Here is a 21,374-nt window from a genome sequence, read left to right as displayed (position 1 = left end):
TCTGCACAGAAACTGAAAATTTAGGATTTATTTTGCAAAAAAAAAAAAAAAAAACACTAGTCCAGACCACTTTTTTTAAAGTTTGTTTTCGTATAATCATATTTACATAGTATTTTACACAGTATCCTGCCAATGTTTGATTTGATTGTGTTTAATCATTTTGTTTACAAAGAAATCTACAGGTTCAAAACCTGCACATCAAATTTGAACAGGATACTGTGTGTGGGTAAGTAAACTAAGGCTCTGCAGCTGATCCGAACCAAAACAAAACCTACAACTCCAAACATGTTGCACTATAAGTGGAACATGCTGGGAGTTGTAGTTTTGGTTTGAGTTAACTGCAGAACCTTAGGCTGTCCAGGCAGAGAATTGTAGGAGAACACAGTAACAGCTGGAAGTATCAAATGTTTTTATAAACAGCAATATTAATGGAAACTGAAAGACAAAAACCCGCAATGGGAACACATCCTTAACTCCCTCAGGACGAAGGGCAGACCTGTACGCCCCTCGCAGTGTCCCGGTGTTTAAAACAGGGGTCTAACCGTGACCCCGCATCACCCCGGGTCGGTCCCGGCTACTAACGATAGCTGGGACCCTGGGCTAATGGCGCACTGCATCGATCGTTGTGCCGCGCGCTATTAATCCTTCAGATGCGACAATCAAAGTTGATTGCCGCATCTGAACATGAAAGTAAACGCTTCCTGGCAGCTCAGTCGGGCTGATCGGGACATCGCAATAAAATCGCGATGTCCCGATCAGCTAGGACACGAGCAGTGACCCCCTTACCTTGCACCGTCTCGTCTGATCGGCGTTTGATTGCTCCAAGCCTGAGCTACAGGCTTGAGTAATCAAGCCCCTATCTCGCTGATCCATGCAAAGCTATGGCTTTGCAGGGATCAGGGTAAAAGATCAGTGTTTGCAGTGTTATAGGTCCCTATAGGAGCTATAACACTGGAAAAAATTAAAATAAAAAAGTTAAAGGGGATTTAACCCCTTCCCGAAAAAAAAAGTTTGAATCACCCCCCCTTTCCCATAAAAAAAACTGTGTAAATAAAAATAAACATATGTGGTATCACCGTGTGCAGAAATGTGCGAACTATAAAAATATATTGTTAATTAAACCGCACGGTCAATGGCGTACACGTAAAAAAATTCAAAAGTCCAAAATAGCGTATTTTTGGTCACACTAGGTCACAAAAAAAATGAATAAAAAGCGATCAAAGCGTCCGATAAATACAAAATGGTACGGATAAAAACTTCAGAACACGGTGCAAAAAGTCCTCATACCGGCCCGTACGCCGTAAAATAAAAAAGTTATAGGGGTTAGAAAATGAGAATTTTTAACGTATACATTTTCCTGCATGTAGTTATGATTTTTTTCGAAGACAATATTCAACCGATATATTTAGGGTATCATTTTAACCGTATGGACCTACAGAAGATAAGGCTATTTTTACCGAAAAATGCACTGCGTAGAAACAGAAGCCCCCAAAATTAACAAAATCTAATTCTCTCCAATTTTGTCGCACAATTAATTTTTTTCCATTTCGCCGTCGATTTTTCCGTAAAATGACTAATGTCACTGCAAAGTAGAATTGGTGGCGCAAAAAATAAGCCATCATATGAAATTTTATGTGCAAAATTGAAAGAGTTATGATTTTTAGAAGGATAAGGAAAAAATTAAAATGCAAAAACGGAAAAACCCTGCGTCCTTACGGGGTTAAATCTGGTCTGATTTTTACAGGCAAGAAAGTTTCATGTGTTACCCATGTTTTTCCCAACAATTTTTGGGAAATCACAATAGTTAAAGCCAAATAAATACCAGCCACATAGGCTATCGTGTGAAGGGAACCTCAGTACATTGGTACAGTTTTGTTTTCCCAAGTATGGCTGCAATTGGAACATTGTACACTGCACTTTCACATAAAATGTACGGCACTAAGTAGATGGATATATGAAAGTGAAATATTTGTCATCGTGTCTTCATGAAGTGGAGCAGAGAACAAAGGCTGTGTGGAGCTGCACATCACAGCATTCCTCAGCGCCACCCGGAAGAAGCCCCTGCTACTGAAGACAAAATCCCCCTTCAGCCACGTCACCGACCTGCCTCAAGCTGCTGGGGTTGTATTATGAACCTCTGCGTTTATCCTCAGAGTGTGTCCAGCAGTGCACGCAGCCATTTACACAGTGCGGTATTTTCATTTTTTTTTTTACATTAAAGTATCCAATGTTTCAATTGCAGACATATTTGGGCAAAAAAAAAAAAACAGTAGCAATGTACTGAGGTTTTCATTACACAATAGTTTTTATGTGGTAGGAGTGATTGTACATCCTCCTTCTGTACTCATATTGGGGCGGTTGTAGCAGAGGAAGATCAGCAGACATCACCGTATACCAGGGATCGACTGATTAGCGGTTTGGCCGATATTCACGATTTTGGGCATTATCGGCAATTTTCTTGCCGATAATACCCCGCCCCTGCACCGCGAACCATGCCCTCTGATGGTGCTTTCACCATTTTGCCAAAGGAAAATACCTACTGAAACTATTTCCAGTTGTCGAAATTTTGGTGCATCCCTATTTAACAGAACCGAAACTATCTGTAGGATGCAGGAACTTCTGAGCTATAGAACACAACAAATACTGTTAAGACTACATCTTGTAAATCTGTGGTCACACTACATTGAGTTTTGTATGATTTATCATCCACTCCTATCCCAAAAAAAATAAAAAATATATATATAATATATGATTACGTGCACTAGACAAGAAAGTGTTACCTTGTCTGCAGACCCAGTAGCTAAGATGAACTCACTGTAGGGGTTAAATGAGAGACAGTTGACCTCAGCTGTGTGAGCATCCACAGAATGGCTAGGCTTTGATGTGTTGTTTGATCTGGTGTCCCATCTACAACAGAGTTAACAAACAATAGAGCAAAGATACAAAGATATCCACAACATAAAGCATGGGAGGTGGGGGTAACAGAATGCCCGAAATCCATTGTGGATTAACAGGATCTGTAAAATGCCCTAACATTGTACTATATTTTTCTGTGTACATTCCACTCCTACACAGTGTATAGAATTTGCACCTCTTAATTTGGACTCCTCTTTGGCATATTGATATGTCAATATGCTACAGGCACTTTGATTCTGATTCAGATATTGTTTTTTTCTTGACATTCTACTTTGTTAGTGGTAAATTTTGGTCGATATTCAAAATAAAATTCATGAAAAAATTTAAAATTTAGCATTTTTTACTTTGAAACTCTCTGCTTGTAAGGAAAATGAATATTCCAAATAAATGATATATTGATTCACATATACAATATGTCGACGTTATGTTGGCATCATAAAATTGACAAGTTTTTACTTTGGAAGACACCAGAGGGCTTCAAAGTTCAGCAGCAATTTTCCAATTTATCACAGAATTTTAAAAATCTGAATTTTTCAGGGACCAGTTCAGTTTTGAAGTGGATTTGAAGGGCCTTCATATTAGAAATACCCCACAAATGACCCCTTTATAAAAACTGCACCCCCCAAAGTATTCAAAATGACATTCAGTAAATGTGTTAACCCTTTAGGTGTCTCACAGGAATAGCAGAAAAGTGAAGGAGAAAATTCTAAATCTTCATTTTTACACATGTTTTCGTAGACCCAGTTTTAGAATTTTTGTAAGGGGAAATAGGAGAAAAAAGTCCCCCAAAATTTGTAACCCAATTTCTTTAGAATAAGGAAATACCTCATGTGTATGTCAAGTGTTCGGCGGGCGCAGTAGAGGGCTCTGAAGGGAGGGAGCAACAATGGGATTTTGGAGAGTGAATTTTGCTGAAATGGTTTTTGGGGGGCATGTCACATTTAGGAAGCCCCTATGGTGCCAGAACAGCAGAAAACCCCCCACATGGCATACCATTTTGGAACCTACACCCCTCAAGGCACATAACAAGGGGTCCAGTGAGCCTCCCCACAGGTTTTGACGACTTTCGTTAAAGTCAGATGTGTAAATGGAATAAATAAATTTTCACTAAAGTGCAGTTTTCTTTCCCAAATTAAAATTTTTTACAAAAGGTAATTGGAGAAAATGCCCTCCAAAATTTGTAAGCCCATCTCTTCTGAGTATGGAAATGGCGAACTACAATGTTCAGAAGAAAAGTCACATTTGGCTTTTGGAAAGCAAATTTTGCTTTTTGGTGGGCATGTCGTATTTAGGAAGACCCTATGGTGCCAGCACAGCAAAAAAAAAATCACATGGCTACTATTTTGGAAACTACACCCCTCAAGAAACGTAACAAGGGGTACAGGGAGCCTTAGCACCTCACAGGTGTGACGATTTTGTTACAGTTGGATGTGAAAATGAAAATGTAAAAAAATTCATCAAAATGCAGGTTTTTCCCCAAATTTTACATTTTTGCAAGGGGTAATAGGAGAAAATGACCCCCAAAATTTGTAACCCCATTTATTCCTTGAATGGAAACACCCCATCTGTAGACGTCAAGTGCTCTTCTGGCGCACTACAATACTCAGAAGAGAAGGAGCGCCATTGAGCTTTTGGAGAGTGAACTTGTTTGGAATGGAAGTCGTGGGCCATGTGCATTTACAAAGCCCTCCGTGGTGCCAGAACAGTGGGAACCCCCCCCCCCGCCCCCCACCACCACATGTGACCCCATTTTGAAAGCTACACCCCTCACAGAAATTAAGGGGTGCAGTGTGTATTTACACCACACCGGCGTGTACATTTTTCATGTTCACAGACCACTGTTCCAAAAATCTGTCAGACACCTGAGGGGCATAAATGCTCACTGTACCCCTTTTTACATTACGTGAGGGGTGTGGTTTCGAAAATAGGTTCACATGTGGGGGGGTCCATTGTTCTGGCACTATGGGGGCTTCGTAAACACACGTGGCCTTCAATTCCAGACAAATTTTCTCTTCAAAAGCCCAATGTCGCTCCTTCTCTTCTGAGCATTGTAGTTCACCTGCAGAGCACTTTACATCCACATATGGGGTATGTTCTTACTCAGAAGAAATTGGGTTACATATTTTGGGGGGCTTTTATTCCTATTTTCCCCTTGTGAAAATAAAAAATTTAGGGTAACACCAACATTTTAGTGAAAATGTTTTTCTTCAAATTCGCAGCGAGTTTAAATGGGGACAGGCTCATCACAGCAGATTTTCGTCAGTGGAAAATCCTCTGCAGAATGCATTGACTTCAAATGTGGTCTGTGGCAGATTTTCGACGTTGGAAAGCCCACCCCCATTCAAACCTGTGTGAACGTGCCCTAAAGGTCTATTCACACACTGGATCAGCTGCAGATTTAAAGTTGCGGTTTTTACAACTGTGAATTTTACAACTTCAAACACAGCAGATCCTCCATGTGTGAATACCTACCGTATTTTTTGCCGTATGAGACGCACTTTTTCTTCCACAAAACTTGGGGGGGGGGGGGGAGAGTTGGTGCGTCTCATACGGCAAATACACAATAAGTCTGTCCAGACAGACGCCACATCTCACCGCACCAGGTGAGAGTGTCCGGACACTTCCGGCACCCAGCGGAGAGTGGGGACGCATCTAAGCACTCTGTTTACAACTAACCGTGGAGATCACGGAGGCAGATTGCCCCAGACCGCAACTCCATACCACGTGTGACTGTTTGGGAAAGCCTATGTGGTATTATTATCTATCATGATAGCGGTCTGAACATTGAGCTATAATTTTATCTTAGCTGATCTTGTGGAGCTAGAATGGATGTTATAATCCTCCAGCCAATTGTTAATTTGATCACTTTCTATACCTCCTGAGGACACCTGCTTAGTACCAGCAGGTAGAAACGCGTTGTGGTTTGATACTATTATCACACTATTATGGTGTGCATGTGCCACCTAGGGTGATTGGTCACACTGGACTGGCTGGGCCCTGCAGAGGCCAGTGTAGACCAATGATACTAGTGATCTAAAAATATCATATATACACATCACTAAACACTGTTATATCATTTTATTCGTATTTTGATAAATTAAAAGCTAAGTTTTATATGCACATCCCTGGCACTAAGTAACTGCCCTATATACTTGTGATTATGCTGGATGCCTAAATTGTACATTGGGGAAGGCGTGGACCCCGTTGATTAATAACTACGTCTCTTTATATAAGTACTGGTAGGATTAAGATTTTTTTTTTTTTTTTTTTTTTTTTTTTAATAGAGTTTACCCCTTTAAATTTTTCTTCAAAAAAGGGCACTAAAATATTAAAGTTGCAATCTTATTGGTTGCTATGGAAAACTGGTCAACTTTGCTTTTGTACAGATTTTGATAAATCTCCCCTATAGTTTACTAGGCTTTTGAGTGCAGCAAAATAAAAATGATGTAACCAGGAAATAAATTCAAGGTAGTCATTAAAGTGTATAACGAATGAATTAATAGAGATTGCAACCTGAAACTTAGAAGGGAGGAGGAAAGGGGGAAGAATGTGGAAGTCTCCAGGTTTGTCACGATAGTTCTCTACAACACTGGAAAGAACAGGTCACCCTTAGCAAGAGCCTAAAGGATTATTTTCCAAAATAACACTCATATCAATTAAAATTACACATTTTACCAAATGCGCACAACTCTTACATCATTAGTTTTTGATCATCTGCTACGGATCCAAATAAGGATTCATGTAGTAAGTGCCAGGAAACATCTTCCACCACTGCAGTATGACCTGTAAAAATGGTCTTTGCATCAACCACCTTGCCTTCTTTGGGCACTGCACTGATATCCCACAAGCAAATTGTCTGCAAGGTAAACGAAAAAATAAAAAACAAACACACCACAAAATAACCAAATTACAATCAAAGTACCTATAAGGATGTTTAAAAAGTACCTGTCACCAAATTAACTTTTCTAAACTCAGTATGTTCCCTAACTATCCTCCCACCCTGAGAAAAAAAATTTCAGAGCATTAAAAGCTTTGTATCTTACCGTTATTCTTGCTTATATTGTGCAATCTCCCAGCAGGAGAAAGTGGGCATTTACCAGTGCAGGCATATCACTGAAGCCTGCTGGGGGACCACTTCCGCCTTCAAATTGTTGCAGCGATGTGATGAATAGAAGACCTCCGGCTCTGTGCAGCTTTCAGTGAGGCTCTGTGCAGCTTTCAAATCAAGCTCAGGGCAGAGAAACACCTGAGTTCGGACTCCTGCCAGGCCAGGAGGAGACCAAACTCACTGTATTAATTGTGGCAGGGAACAGAACAGGGCCACCTAGTGGCAGTTTTTTTCTATTACATTTTAAACATTTATGTTGATCATTATAAAAGCAAGTGAATGGGAAAGTGTCTGCTAATTACTCAAGGAACACTATATTAAAAGTTTTTATTTGGTGACAGTTACTCTAAGCAGATTTGATAACATTTCAAGAAATTAAACTAAAGCAGTGGCTTTATGGTCCCTTACAATATTTATGTTAAGTAAACAGCACTCCTATACTACTCAGAGGTGTACAGAAAACCCAAATTTGCCAGCACAACAACAAAACATACAAGTGCATGCCACTATGGCAAAAACAAAAGTATGCAGCAAAACTATATATTTGATCACAAAAGTAAAAAATTTAGGCTCTAAGTGCACTTTTTGATTACAACAGGGCCCCCATCCAGCATACACCCAGCTAGAGGCTTTATACCCAGAGGAGGCGAGTAGAATGAGCATGACAGGGAGCATTCCAAAATGAGGCCACCAAATTGGTGAATGGGGTGGGAGGGGGACATTTTAATCAAAAAGAGCGCTTTGTGTTCAGCGCTGTAAAGATTGTCCCCATTCACATAATTAGCAGTCCTGAGTAAAGCTCACAAACTAACTTCCTTAGTTCAGAAAATAAGACACTATGGTCAATTTTCATAGGAAGAAACTTAAAAGGAAAACTGTCAGATATTTTCTCCTGCACTATCCACAGTACTGGTGGACAGTGCGGGAGACCCTGATTAAAACGAGCCTTACCTCGCCCGGCCATTCGCCCGCAATTGTAGTTTTATTATGTGTGTATATCTTGCTGTAACTGGCACGGGCGGGGCTTCTGCAATGACGTCAGCGCCGCTTATGAGTAGTCATCCCCCCTGCCTCCAGTTAGGAGCGGCGAAGAGAGGGAGAGCGACAGCGTGAATATTCATAAGCGGCTCTGACATCAGTGCAGAAGCCCCGCCCTTGCCAGTTACAGCAAGATATACACAGAATGAAAATACAATTGCGGGCGAACGGCCGGGCAGATCCGGGCTCGTTTTAATCAGCATCTCCTGCACTATCCACGAGTACTGTGGATAGTGCGGGAGAAAATATCTGACAGTTTTCCTTTAACTTATCTATATATTTTGAAAGTGGATGGAAACTCGAACACCAAAAGGAAATCCACAGAATGAATGTCACAACTTACACTATGCAGGAGACGTACTCAAACCCAAGACCCACTGCTGCCAGGCAATAATGCCAACCAGAGCCTCAATTTTACTTGCTATTTAGTGGGTTCTGCATATAGTTGTAAGTTATTGAAACAAAACATGAATGTTACATCTAGGACTCACATGGTCATCAGATGCACTTAGTAGGTTTCCACTAAGGTTAGGATTCCAGGACAATCCATATCCTTCCTTTTGGTGACCACGAAGCCGAAGATCAGGGTTACATTCACCTGAAGGATCTAAACAATGAACACAATAAGCAACGTAAGGACTCATATACAACAAGATAGATATTAGATGCTCATAATACAGCTGGCTCATCTATACTGCACCAAAAAACACCTTCAGTACTAACTTCATTTGAAGAGCCAACACAATAAGGCGATACTTTTGCACAGCTTAAACTTATATCTACAAAACAATTTGCTTTCTTTAGCAATATTCTGAACCATAAAACTTGTCAATGGACAGGTACAAGTTTGTTTTCTAATACCGGTTGTTACCATACCAACTTGGTGTATTTTATGTTTACATAATGATGCATTTTGTATCATGCTAATTAGCATAACATTGTCAAGATTTAAATGGGCCCCTAGACATCTGATCCCCTACCAAGTGTGCTGCTGCCATTTTTTTTTTTACATGTTTTGTACTTGCCACAGCAGAGTGCACCTGTGTATTGGGTTTAGGTTTTAGGTGCTGGCTACATATTTGTTCCTTTTGTTTTTGCAGACCCATATGAGAGCTTGTTTTTTTTTGCGCGACTAGTTGTACTTTTATTTTACCATAAAATGCACCACGAAACCAAAAAATTATTTGCTGGCAGAAATTTATAAGAAACTGATTTTGCAACTTGTGGGTTTGCCTTTATGCAGTGCACTTTATGGTAAAAATTATACATTATCGCTATTCTGTAGGTCAATGTGATTAATACAATACCCAATTTATATAGTTTTTTATTATTATACTATTAACCCCTTAAGGACGCAGGACGTACTCAAACGGCCCCTTTTCCGAGTCCTTAAGGACTCAGGACGTTTGAGTACGTCCTGTCCATTCCCGGCCCCCCGCCGCTAGCCGGAGGGGAGCCGGTGCCCGATGCCTGCTGAAATCGTTCAGCAGGCATTGGGGCATATCGCCCAGGGGGGTCATTATGCCCCCCCCATGTCGGCGATGGCCGCAGATCGCTGGACAATTCAGTCCAGTGATCTGCGGCAGATTCCGGGTCAATCGGGTCTCCAGTGACCCAGAATTACAGGCTGTTCGGGGCCGTCGGAGACGGCCCCGAACAGCCAGAGCCTGCAGGGGTGAGGTGGCACTGGTGCCACCTCACGATCGCCCTGATTCGTCGGCCGGATTCCCGGCCAACCAATCAGGGCGCCTGCTGCGGGTGTCACTCCCGCAACCCGCTCCGCCCCTCTTCCGGAGGACGTGCACCCCAGGTGCTGGGGACCCCGATCCCCGGCGTCAATGTTGGGATCGGGGCCCCAGGAGCGACGACGAGGGACTGACCTGTGCGGCGAGGATCGTTGGAGGTGAGTGACAGCCTCCTGCTGTTGCTTAGCAACAGCTCCCAGCATGCAAAAAGGGCATGCTGGGAGCTGTAGTTATACAACAGCAGGAGGCAGACCACCACAACTCCCAGCATGCCCTTATGGGCATGCTGGGACTTGTAGTTTTGCAACAGCTGGAGGCACATTTTTTCTATGGAAAAGTGTACCTTCAGCTGTTGTGTAACTACAACTCCCAGCTTGCACCAACAGCTAAAGTGCATGCTGGGAGTTGTAGTAGTGCATCTGCCGGTTGCATAACTACAACTCCCAGCATGCCCGTTGGCTGTCGGTGACTGCTGGGAGTTGTAGTTTTGCAACAGCTGAAGGCACACTGAGTTATGTAGCAAACCAGTGTGTCTCCAGCTGTTGCATAACTACAGTCCCCAGCATCCCCAGCCAAGGTAGTATGCCTCCAGCTGTTGCATAACTACAAGACCCAGCATGCCCTTCCGCTGTCCGTACATGCTGGGGGTTGTAGCTTTTGCAACAGCTGAAGGCACACTGGTTGCAAAACACTGAGTTTGTTACCAAACTCTGTTTCACAACCAGTGTGCCTCCAGCTGTTGCAAAACTACAACTCCCAGCATGCACTGATAGACCGTACATGCTGGGAGTTGTAGTTTTGCCACAGCTGGATGTCCCCCCCCCCCCCCCCCAATGTGAACGTACAGGGTACACTCACATGGGCGGAGGATTACAGCAAGTATCCGGCTGCAAGTTTGAGCTGTGGCAAATTTTCTGTCGCAGCTCAAACTGCCAGCGAGAAACTACTGTGAACCCCGCCCGTGCGACTGTACCCTAAAAATACTACACTAATACACAATAAAAAGTAAACACTACGTATACACATACTCCTATACAACCCCCCTCCCCTCCCCAATAAAAATGAAAAACGTCTGGTACGCCACTGTTTCCAAAACGGAGCCTCCAGCGGTTGCAAAACTACAACTCCCAGCATGCACTGATAGACCGTACATGCTGGGAGTTGTAGTTTTGCAACAGCTGGATGTCCCCCCCCCCCCCCCCAATGTGAACGTACAGGGTACACTCACATGGGCGGAGGATTACAGTAAGTATCCGGCTGCAAGTTTGAGCTGCGGCTCAAACTGCCAGCGTGAAACTACTGTGAACCCCCGCCCGTGTGACTGTACCCTAAAAACACTACACTACACTAACACACAATAAAATAAAAAGTAAAAATCACTACATATACACATACCCCTACACAGCCCCCCTCCCCAATAAAAATGAAAAACGTCTGGTACGCCACTGTTTCCAAAACGGAGCCTCCAGCTGTTGCAAAACAACTACTCCCAGTATTGCCAGATAGCCACTGACTGTCCAGGCATGCTGGGAGTTTTACAACAGCTGGAGGCACCCTGTTTGGGAATCACTGGCGTAGAATACCCCTATATCCACCCCTATGCAAGTCCCTAATTTAGGCCTCAAATGCGCATGGCGCTCTCACTTTGGAGCCCTGTCGTATTTCAAGGCAACAGTTTAGGGACACATATGGGGTATCGCCGTACTCGGGAGAAATTGTGTTACAAATTTTGGGGGCTATTTTCTGCTTTTACCCTTTTTAAAAAATGTTAAATTTTTGGGAAAAGAGGCATTTTAGGTTAAAAAAAAAAAATTTTTTTTTTACATATGCAAAAGTCGTGAAACACCTGTGGGGTATTAAGGTTCACTCAACCCCTTGTTACGTTCCGAGGGGTCTAGTTTCCAAAATAGTATGCCATGTGTTTTTTTTTTTTTTTGCTGTCCTGGCACCATAGGGGCTTCCTAAATGCGGCATGCCCCCAGAGCAAAATTTGCTTTCAAAAAGCCAAATGTGACTCCTCTTCTGAGACCTCTAGTGCGCCAGCAGAGCACTTTTCACCCCCATATGGGGCGTTTTCTGAATCGGGAGAAATTGGGCTTCAAATTTTGGGGGGTATTTTCTGCTTTAACCCTTTGTAAAAATGTAAATTTTTTGGGAAACCAAGCATTTTAGGTAATTTTTTTTTTTTTTTTTACATATGCAAAAGTTGTGAAACCCCTGTGGGGTATTAAGGTTCACTTTACCCCTTGTTACGTTCCCTAAGGGGTCTAGTTTCCAAAATGGTATGCCATGTGTTTTTTTTTGCTGTCCTGGCACCATAGGGGCTTCCTAAATGCGGCATGCCCGCAGAGCAAAATTTCCTTCAAAAATGCTAAATGTGACTCCTTCTCTTCTGAGACCTGTAGTGCGCCAGCAGAGCACTTTTCACCCCCATATGGGGTGTTTTCTGAATTGGGAGAAATTGGGCTTCAAATTTTGGGGGGTATTTTCTGCTTTAACTCTTTGTAAAAATGTAAAACTTTTGGGAAACCAAGCATTTGAGGGAATTTTTTTTTATTTATTTTTTTTAACATATGCAAAAGTTGTGAATCACCTGTGGGGTATTAAGGTTCACTTTACCCCTTGTTATGTTCCCCGAGTGTAAAAAAAATGAAGATTGTGAATTTTCTCCTTCACTTTGCTGCTATTCCTGTGAAACACCTAAAGGGTTAAAACGCTGACTGAATGTCATTTTTAATACTTTGGGGGGTGCAGTTTTTATAATGGGGTATTTCTAATATGAAGGCCCTTCAAATCCACTTCAAACCTGAACTGGTCCCTGAAAAAAAGCGAGTTTCAAAATTTTGTGAAAAATTGGAAAATTGCTGCGGAACTTTGAAGCCCTCTGGTGTCTTTCAAAAGTAAAAACTCATCAATTTTATGATGTAAACATAAAGTAGACATATTGTATATGTGAATAAAAAAAAAATATATTTTGAATATCCATTTTCCTTACAAGCAGAGAGCTTCAAATTTAGAAAAATGCTAAATTTTCAAATTTTTCATCAAATTTTGGGATTTTTCACCAAGAAAGGATGCAAGTTACCACAAAATTTTACCACTAAGTTAAAGTAGAATATGTCACGAAAAAACAATCTCGGAATCAGAATGATAACTAAAAGTATTCCAGAGTTATTAATGTTTAAAATGACAGTGGTCAGAATTGCAAAAAATGGCTGAGTCCTTAAGGTGAAAAAGGGCTCAGTCCCTAAGGGGTTAAACAAAATGTTTTTTTTTTTTTTTTTTTTTTAAATTGATAAGCATAAAATAGTCCTTTTCTGACCCCTTTAACTTATTTTTCTGTACACTGAGCTGTATGAGGGTTAACCCCTTAAGGACACAGCTCATTTTCACCTTAAGGACGCAGCCCTTTTTTTGCAAAGCTGACCACTGTCACTTTAAGCATTAACAACTCTGGGCTGCTTTTACTTTTCATTCTGATTCAGAGATTGTTTTCGTGACATTCTACTTTATGTCAGTGGAAAATTTTCGGCGATACTTGCATCATTTCTTGGTTAAAATTATTCATTCATTTTACTTTGAAACTCTTGAAAATTGATATCCCAGATAAATTATATATTGATCCACATATACAATATTGTTTCCATCATAAAGTTGACATGTTTTTACTTTTGGAAGACATCAGAGGGCTTCAAAGTTCAGCAGCAATTTTCCAATTTTTCACAAAATTTTCCAAAAAAATCTGAATTTTTCAGGGACCAGTTCAGTTTAGAAGTGAATTTGAAGGGCCTTCATATTAGAAATACCCCATAAATGACCCCATTATAAAAACTGCACCACTCAAAAGTAGTCTAAATGACATTCAGTAAGTGGGTTAACCCTTTAGGTGTTTCACAGGCATAGCAGAAAAGTGAAGAAAAATCAAAATCTTCATTTTTAACACTCTTATAGACCCAGGAGAGAAATCACCCTAAAATTTGTAAGGAAATCTCATGTGTATGTCAAATTATTTTTTTTTAAAGCCCACATGGCATACTATTTTGGAAACTGCACCCCTCAAGGAACGTAACAAAGGGCCCAATGAGCCTTAACACCTAACAGGTTTTTGACGACTTTTCATTAAAGCTGGATGTGTAAATTAATTTTTCTCTTCACTAAAATACATTTTTTTCCCCAAATTTTACATTTTTACAAGGGGTAATAGGATAAAATGCCCCCCCAAAATTTGTAACCCCATCTCTTCTGAGTATGGAAATACCCCATGGGTGGACATCAAGTGCTCTGCTGGCGCCATTGAGCTTTTGGAGAGAGAATTTGGCTGGAATAGAAGTCGGCGGCCTTGTGCGTTTACCAAGACTGCCGTGCTGCCAGAACTGTGGACCCCCCATATGTGTCCCCATTTTGGAAACAACACACCTCACAGAATGTAATAAGGGGTGTAGTGAGTATTTACACCCCACTGGCGTTTGACAGATCTTTGGAACAGTGGACTGTGAAAATGAAAAATTTTCACAGACCTATTTTTTTTATTTCTTTTTTTGAGCTTGTCAGTGAGTGAATGTCAACGACTGACAGCTGTACCATGATTTTCCTGTCATTCATTCATCCAGGGAACCACTCCGGCCCTTTAAGAGCAGCGCAGAGGCTGCCTGGGAGAATAGATGTGATGTCACTTCATACTGATAGAGAGCAGCGGAGCAGAGGGGGATGTGCCGCTTCCTGTGTTTGTGTTTAAAGCCTGCAGGCAGCCTGGGGATTATATACATGTGAGGAGGGGATTGTACATGTGATTTTCCTTTTCTCACTTCACTGAGGGATTTCTCAGTCAAACCTTCGAACTTCCCGAAGCATAGCAGCGAGCTGGCGAGGAAGGTAATTATCCAACATGCCACCTTCAGTGTTCAGACCACTGCTCTTCTGGTCCTGGGACCTACTGGAGGAGCACCGAAGCATGGCAGTACACAGACATACTGTACATATAGCTGGAGGCAGTATATCTGTGGGGCACAGGGGGCATACAGCTATATATGGGGGCACAGGGGGCCTACAGCTATATATGGGGGCCCAAAATGATATATGGGGGCACAAAGCGGGTACTATGTATTGGGCCAATACACATGGGGAGTTTGTAAAGAGGGCATTGTGCTGGAAAAAGGAGCCTAAAATGTTTGTCTGGCTGCTCTGGCAGGTTCTGTGGAGACGAGTCTTGGCCAGGAAAAGTCTTCATGGTGTCCCAGGCCAGATAGTGAAAAAAAAGAAAGGTGAATGACTCCAATCAGAGAAGACATCCTCTGTGAGTCTTTAAATGTAACTATGATCACTTATACTGTCTGCAGAGCGCTCACTGGTATCTACCTCTATATGGTCAATATGTAGGAATATTGGCAAATTGCTAGGGCGGTTTCACAGTAACCAGAATAGGGTATATTAGATTACAGCAGAGTGCGGCAAAGTTACATACTTTGCAGCACAGTGTTATAGAGCACCGCACTCTGCTCTAATCTAATTAGAAATATATAATTAGAAAGTAAGGGCAGGCCAGGTGGGGTGGGGGCCCAGGCCTTGAGCTGTGTAAAGGCACCGAAATTTCTGATGGCAGCCCTGTCTGAGGCAAATAAAGCAGCCCCCCCCCCCAATACAGTCCCTATAAAAGGGATCCCACAGATATTACACTGATAAATACAGAAGACAGATCAAGGCTGTAATGGTTGTCTCAAGGGGAAGTTGAGAAAAAAAATAAAAATAAAAATATGGAATTCAGAAGCAATATACAAATATTGGCCACAAGAGGGCGCCAAACGTCACCAAATGGTCAAGTGACTTTTTTTTCCTAATTTGGCTGAGGAAAGCCGGGGACTCCTCATGACCCCTAGGAGTTGTACTGTAGGAACAAGGATGGCAGAGCTATAGTGACACCTCCCTCCACCATAATGGCGGCCGGCCTAGGAAAAACAATGGAGAGGGGAGGAGATATGGGACCCGTGACCATGACCCCCTCCACAGCATGCTAGAATTCAACAGGCTGGCGAGGGAGGACACCAAGAACGTGCCGGCTGAAGGAGTGGGCGGAATTCGCGCCTGTATGTGCAGGCCGAAGCCACGGCCTAAATTAAAATGCCCCCGGCGTTCCGACCGCCCCACCCGGCAGGAGGGAGATTTGAGAGCAGCGCGTGTGTCCGGAAGTGGGCGGAGCTACGCCCAAACGTGCAGGCCAGAGCAACTGCCTTAATTAATGTGCCCCTGGCGCTCCGGCTACCCTGGAAGGAACTAATGGGGACATCTGTACTGCCACAGACCGCAATAGGGACTGCAGCTGGAGGAATCGCTGTACAGCCGCAGCAGGAGGAGGAGAGACCAGTAAGCCACCTGAGAGAGGACTGGTGCAGCAAATAAGCCACGGTAAGAGTTGAAAAGGTTGTGGGTGCAGCGCAATACAAGGACTCTTGGATCCCCAGCCCCAGTGAAAAATATTAACCCTGTATGGGCTCCCAGGAGAGGAAGGCACATCCCCCTAGAAAGAATAAAGATGAGCTCCCAAGTAGAAATGGAGAAGGGAGGACACTTACCAAACCCGCCAATACTCCCCTACTGATGAATTCAACCAGCTAGGAGTCACCTGTATCATGCCAGGCTAAGATAGCGGGGCAAGCAGGGGCCATAGGGGGACCCGGACCCAGGGTACTACCCCTGGTGCTAGCAATAGGCGATAAGGGGTTGTTCCATGCTCCTGAACCCCCACCTGAAAATGAGAAACAAAATGGAGGAAAAAAAACTAAATAGCCCTTACTAGAAAATAATAAAATACCAGGTCTAGAGAGCTGCAGACCTTTGTCTTGCCTCCTACTGACACTAAGCTAAACTGATTACCTCACTTCCAGTGGGTGGGTATATCCTGCCAGGTAGGAGCTAACTTTTCCCTTAATGTCAGCGCCTCTACTGGCAAGAGCATATACTCCATCAGTAAGGTGTCCCCCAATGAAGAGCGACCAAGAAAATTATTAATTTATTATGCATTTTTGGGGTAAAATGGGGATATTTAAAATGTTTATTTTTTTTTAAACAGAGTACCCTTGGATCATGTTGTAACTTCTGAATGCTGTAATCAATAAGTTACATGGCTGAATTAGAGGTTCCTTGAACTCTGCATGTTAGAGTGGGATCTAAGCTTTCAGCCAAACGCTCACTCCGGGAGTTATTGGGAAAACACCATATAAACAGTGCTGCAGATCAAGGACCCTCAATAAGCACCACAGAAACCTATACTTGCAGTCAATAAGGCTGTGTTCAGGAGTTATTCCTTCATGGCACAGATAAAATTTTTGGAAGATCAAACCAACTGCAAACATATCTGAGCAAGGACAGGCACGGGTACATTCACCTCTATGGCCCAAGCTGAATCGCTCGTAGTTCCAAGCGCCTCAAACTTTAGACCTTGACTGAAAAACATGATCTGAGTCCAAAGACAAAAGAGCTTAGAAACGACCCAAATCGTCACTAGCTGATTACGATCGGGTCCATGCGGCAATAGCAGTATATGTTTCACATGCATACATACATACGCAGCCAATTTGAGCTTTAGAAATTGTATCTGTGCCACAATGGTGTTAAAAACTATAGCTTTTTTTCCTGACGCCACCACAATTACAGCAGTATTTAAAAATTTAAATTTTTTGCTTAAATTCTATCTGCGCGTTATACGCCGATAAGCTGCTGCAGTTCAATGATTTGAAGCGGACGCTTTAAATCAATTAACTGCAGCGGCTTTTGTAGGTCCAGAGACCTGCCGTCGCTGCCCGATTCTTTGCCCCTGCCTATCCTGGGGTCCAGAGACTGCTGGCGCCGCTGCCCCATTGCCTCCCCGGATTTATAATTAAGGTACCTGTTCCCGGGATCGGGTCCGCGCTGCTTCTGGCTCCGGTGTGGCGTCTCCTGCATTGTTGCTATGCACTGCGCAATGACGAGTGACGTCGCGTTGAAGACATCACTCGTCATTGTGCCTCACAGCACATAGCAATGACACAGGAGACCCCAAACCGGAGGCAAAAGCAGCGCGGACCCGACCCCGGCAACAGGTACCGTAATTATAAAATCGGGGATGGGGGAGGCAATGGGGCAGCAGCACCGATAGCAAGGGGGAGAGAAGCGGCGGCAGCAGGGCTCTAGACCCCAGGAAAGGCAGGGGGAGAGAAGCGGGCAGTGATGGCCTCTCTCCTGCCTTTCCTGGGGGCTTCTGCATGGTCAGAAACAGTGTATCGGGGTATACACATGCACACAAACGCACCCTCATTTTACCAAGGATATTTGGGTTAAAAAAAAATCCTTTTTTTACCCAAATATCCTTGGTAAAACGAGGGTGCGTGTTATAGGCCGGTGCGTGGTATACCACGATAAATACGGTACATAATAGCGTTGCTGTACAAGCAAATGAAGAAAGTCAAAACAAAAGTATACAAATCCGCCCATGATTAGAGAAATTTAGGCTTACCTGGTTTGGATGGGTGTTTTGTGTAATCAAACACAAGAACATCACTGGACGGTGTTTTTGTTGCAATGATACATGGGTTCTGGGGCATATAGCGAGCTCTGTTTACTTCTCCTTCATGATTTATTTTTATCTCAATCTCTATTTTCCCACTTACTGAACCAAAGCCTCCAAACTCTGAAATAAAACAGTTAATAGAGCTGGTCAAGAACTATGAAATTAAAAGGGTATTTCAATATGGGACACTTAAAGCATATGCACAGTTGGTGGTTGGTAAACAAAGTTGCCTTTAACCCCTTAGGGTACAATCACACGTACAGGATCCTGCGCAGATTTGATGCGCAGGATTATTAACTTCCGATTAGAAGCTGTGCTCAATTATTTAGTTTACACTGAAATCTGCAGCAACAAAATCCTGTAAAATAAAAAAGTTATAGGGGTCCGTTTCACCGTAGATTTTTGGGTAAAATGACTGCTCTCACTGCAAAGTAGAATTGGTGGCACAAAAAATAAGCCATCATCTGGATTTTTAGGTGCAAAATTGAAAGGGTTATGATTTTTAAAAGGTGAGGAGGAAAAAACGAAAGTGCAAAAATGGAAAAACCTGTGGTCCTTAAGGGGTTACTAAAGTCTATCTGAATGTTATACGCAGAAACTCTTTCTGGCCCCGCAGAAGCCGCTGCAGTTACATGATATAAAGCGGCCACTTTAGATCATTGAAGTACAGCAGTTTCTGCTGGGCCAGAAAGTTTATCGGGGAATACACACACCCTCATTTTAGTATATATGGGTAAAAAAAAGAAAAAAAAAAAAAGAAACTTTACCCAGATTTCCTTGGAAAAATTAGGGTGCGTGTTATAGGCTGGTGCCTGGTATACCATGAATACGGTAAATATGTTTAAAATGTTATAGAAAAAAAGGCCACTAGGTGGCTCTGTTCTGTTCCCTGCCACAATGACTACAGTAAGTTTGGTCTCCTCTTGGCCTGGCAGGAGACCAAACTCAGTAAGTGCTTCTCTGCTCTTGATTGACAGCTGCACAGAGCCTGAGGTCTTCTATTCATCACAGCACTGCAACCATGTGAGGGCAGAAGTGGCAACCATGTGAGGGCAGAAGTGGTCACCCAGCAGGCTTGAGTGATGTCATGCCTGCAGGGAAAAACCCACTTTCTTCTGCTGAGAGATTGGATTATGTGAGCAAGAATAAAAAAAAAGGTATGATACACCGCTTTTTAAAGCTCTAAAAAAAAATAATAATAATTAAGGGTGGGAGGGGTGTTAGCAGTAGTTAGGGAACATAGCCTGAGTTAGTTTAGAAAAGTTTAGTTGGTGACAGGTACATTTTAACCCCTTAAGGACACAGGGTTTTTCAGTTTTTGCACTTTCGTTTTTCCTCCTTACATTTTAAAAATCATAACCCTTTAAATTTTCCACCTAAAAAGCCATATGATGGCTTATTTTTTGCGTCACCAATTCTACTTTGCAGTGACAGTCATTTTGCCCAAAAATTCACGGCGAAACGGGGAAAAAAAATCATTGTGCGACAAAATCTAAGAAAAAAACGCCATTTTGTAATTTTTGGGGGACTCCATTTCTACGCAGTGCATATTTCGGTAAAATTGACACATTCTGTAGGTCAATACGGTTAAAATGGTACCCTACTAATATATGTTTCATTTTGTCGTACTTCAGGAAAAAATCATAACTACATGCAGGAAAATGTATACGTTTAAAAATGTCCTCTTCTGACCCCTATAACTTTATTTTTCCATGTACAGGGCGGTATGAGGACTCATTTATTGAGCCGTGATCTGAAGTTTTTATCGGTACCATTTTTGTTTTGATCTGACTTTTTGATCACTTTTTAATGGTATAAAAAGCGACCAAAAAAGGAGTTTTTTTGTACTCACCGTAAAATCTCTCTCGTAGCCTTCATTGGGGGACACCTAACTGATGAGGAGGCGCTGACACTAGGAAAAAGAAAAGTCGGCTACTCCCTGGCAGGATATACCCGCCGACCTGCAGTGAAGCAACCAGTTTTGTCACAAAGCAGTAGGAGAAGCCCGCGAGGAAATACGTCCAAAGGACCCTAGAAAGGAATGCCGGAACCAACCCAAGAACCGGAAAAAGAAGAAATGGGTGGGTGCGGTGTCCCCCAATGAAGGTTACGAGAAAGATTTTACGGTGAGTGCAAAACTAAAATCTCCTTTTCTCGGTCACACTTCATTGGGGGACACCTAACTGATGGGACGTACCAAAGCAGTCCCCTAGGGTGGGAAAAAAACAACCACCGGCGAAAAAGACAGTTCCAAGACTGAACTCGCATGCCCGCAAGATCTGTGGACGAGTCCCCAGGTCGGAGACATACTAGGTCCAGAACAATGAATTCCTGTAACATCTCCCGTCCAAGGAGAAGAACCAGTACACCAAAGGAAAAGTCCATCCACTGTAGAGACCCAAGGCTGGCATATATAGGGAGACCGGAAACCACAGGAAGAAGGGAACCAGATGCCCGCGAAAAAAAGCTCCTGAAAGAAAGGAAGGAGAGCAGAACCGAAAAACCACCCCGACCAATGGATCACTGAGGAGTCGGGGGCCGGCCGCGGCAAATGTCCAAGAACTGAACCATCAGCAAGGAAGCGGAGAGACACCTGAAAAGAAGGCACACTGCAGCATCGCAGGACCGAGACCAAAGTAAGGGGACCAAAAGTGATAGATCAAGAGTGGTCCGAGTAGACCTGAGCAGCCTCCAGAAACATCCCATCCAAACAGGGATGGAGGGAGAACCAATGAGAGCCAAGCACACACACTGTGGGACGGAACCTGGGAGAGAGACACCAGACTACAGCTGCAGTGGCAGCCGAATATGAGAGGTGACCAGGTGGATTGGAACACCAAGCAGACAGTCCGGCCATAGGGCAAAGGGACTGTGGCCACGTCTGGACCCGCACACGAAGACGCCCAGTGGAGAGAGATACCAGCCTGTGGACAGTAGCAAAGAGGAACCTGCCAAGCAGGCAACCCTGTAAATCAGCATGTGCTACAGTGTAAAAGGCACATGGGACAACTCCGAGAGACTCCCATGA

General features: G+C 43.0%; 1 protein-coding gene across 2 annotated transcripts in view; it reads right to left on the bottom strand.

The window, feature by feature from the left end:
- RBBP4 (RB binding protein 4, chromatin remodeling factor) overlaps positions 1-21,374 on the bottom strand; it is a 38,542-nt gene that overhangs the window by 10,828 nt on the left and 6,340 nt on the right. For both annotated transcript variants that reach the window (XM_056556550.1, XM_056556551.1), the window contains exons 4-7: positions 18,293-18,466; positions 8,554-8,669; positions 6,612-6,772; positions 2,781-2,907 (exon numbers count right to left, since the gene is read on the bottom strand). In XM_056556550.1, the coding sequence (XP_056412525.1) occupies positions 2,781-2,907; positions 6,612-6,772; positions 8,554-8,669; positions 18,293-18,466 (578 nt within the window). The remainder of the gene's footprint in view (positions 1-2,780; positions 2,908-6,611; positions 6,773-8,553; positions 8,670-18,292; positions 18,467-21,374) is intronic.

Source organism: Hyla sarda, chromosome 2 (assembly GCF_029499605.1).
Source record: "Hyla sarda isolate aHylSar1 chromosome 2, aHylSar1.hap1, whole genome shotgun sequence".
Taxonomy (NCBI): Eukaryota; Metazoa; Chordata; class Amphibia; order Anura; family Hylidae; genus Hyla; species Hyla sarda.
Note: the sequence above shows the minus strand (reverse complement) of the source record. Positions and strands in the feature narration are given on the sequence as shown.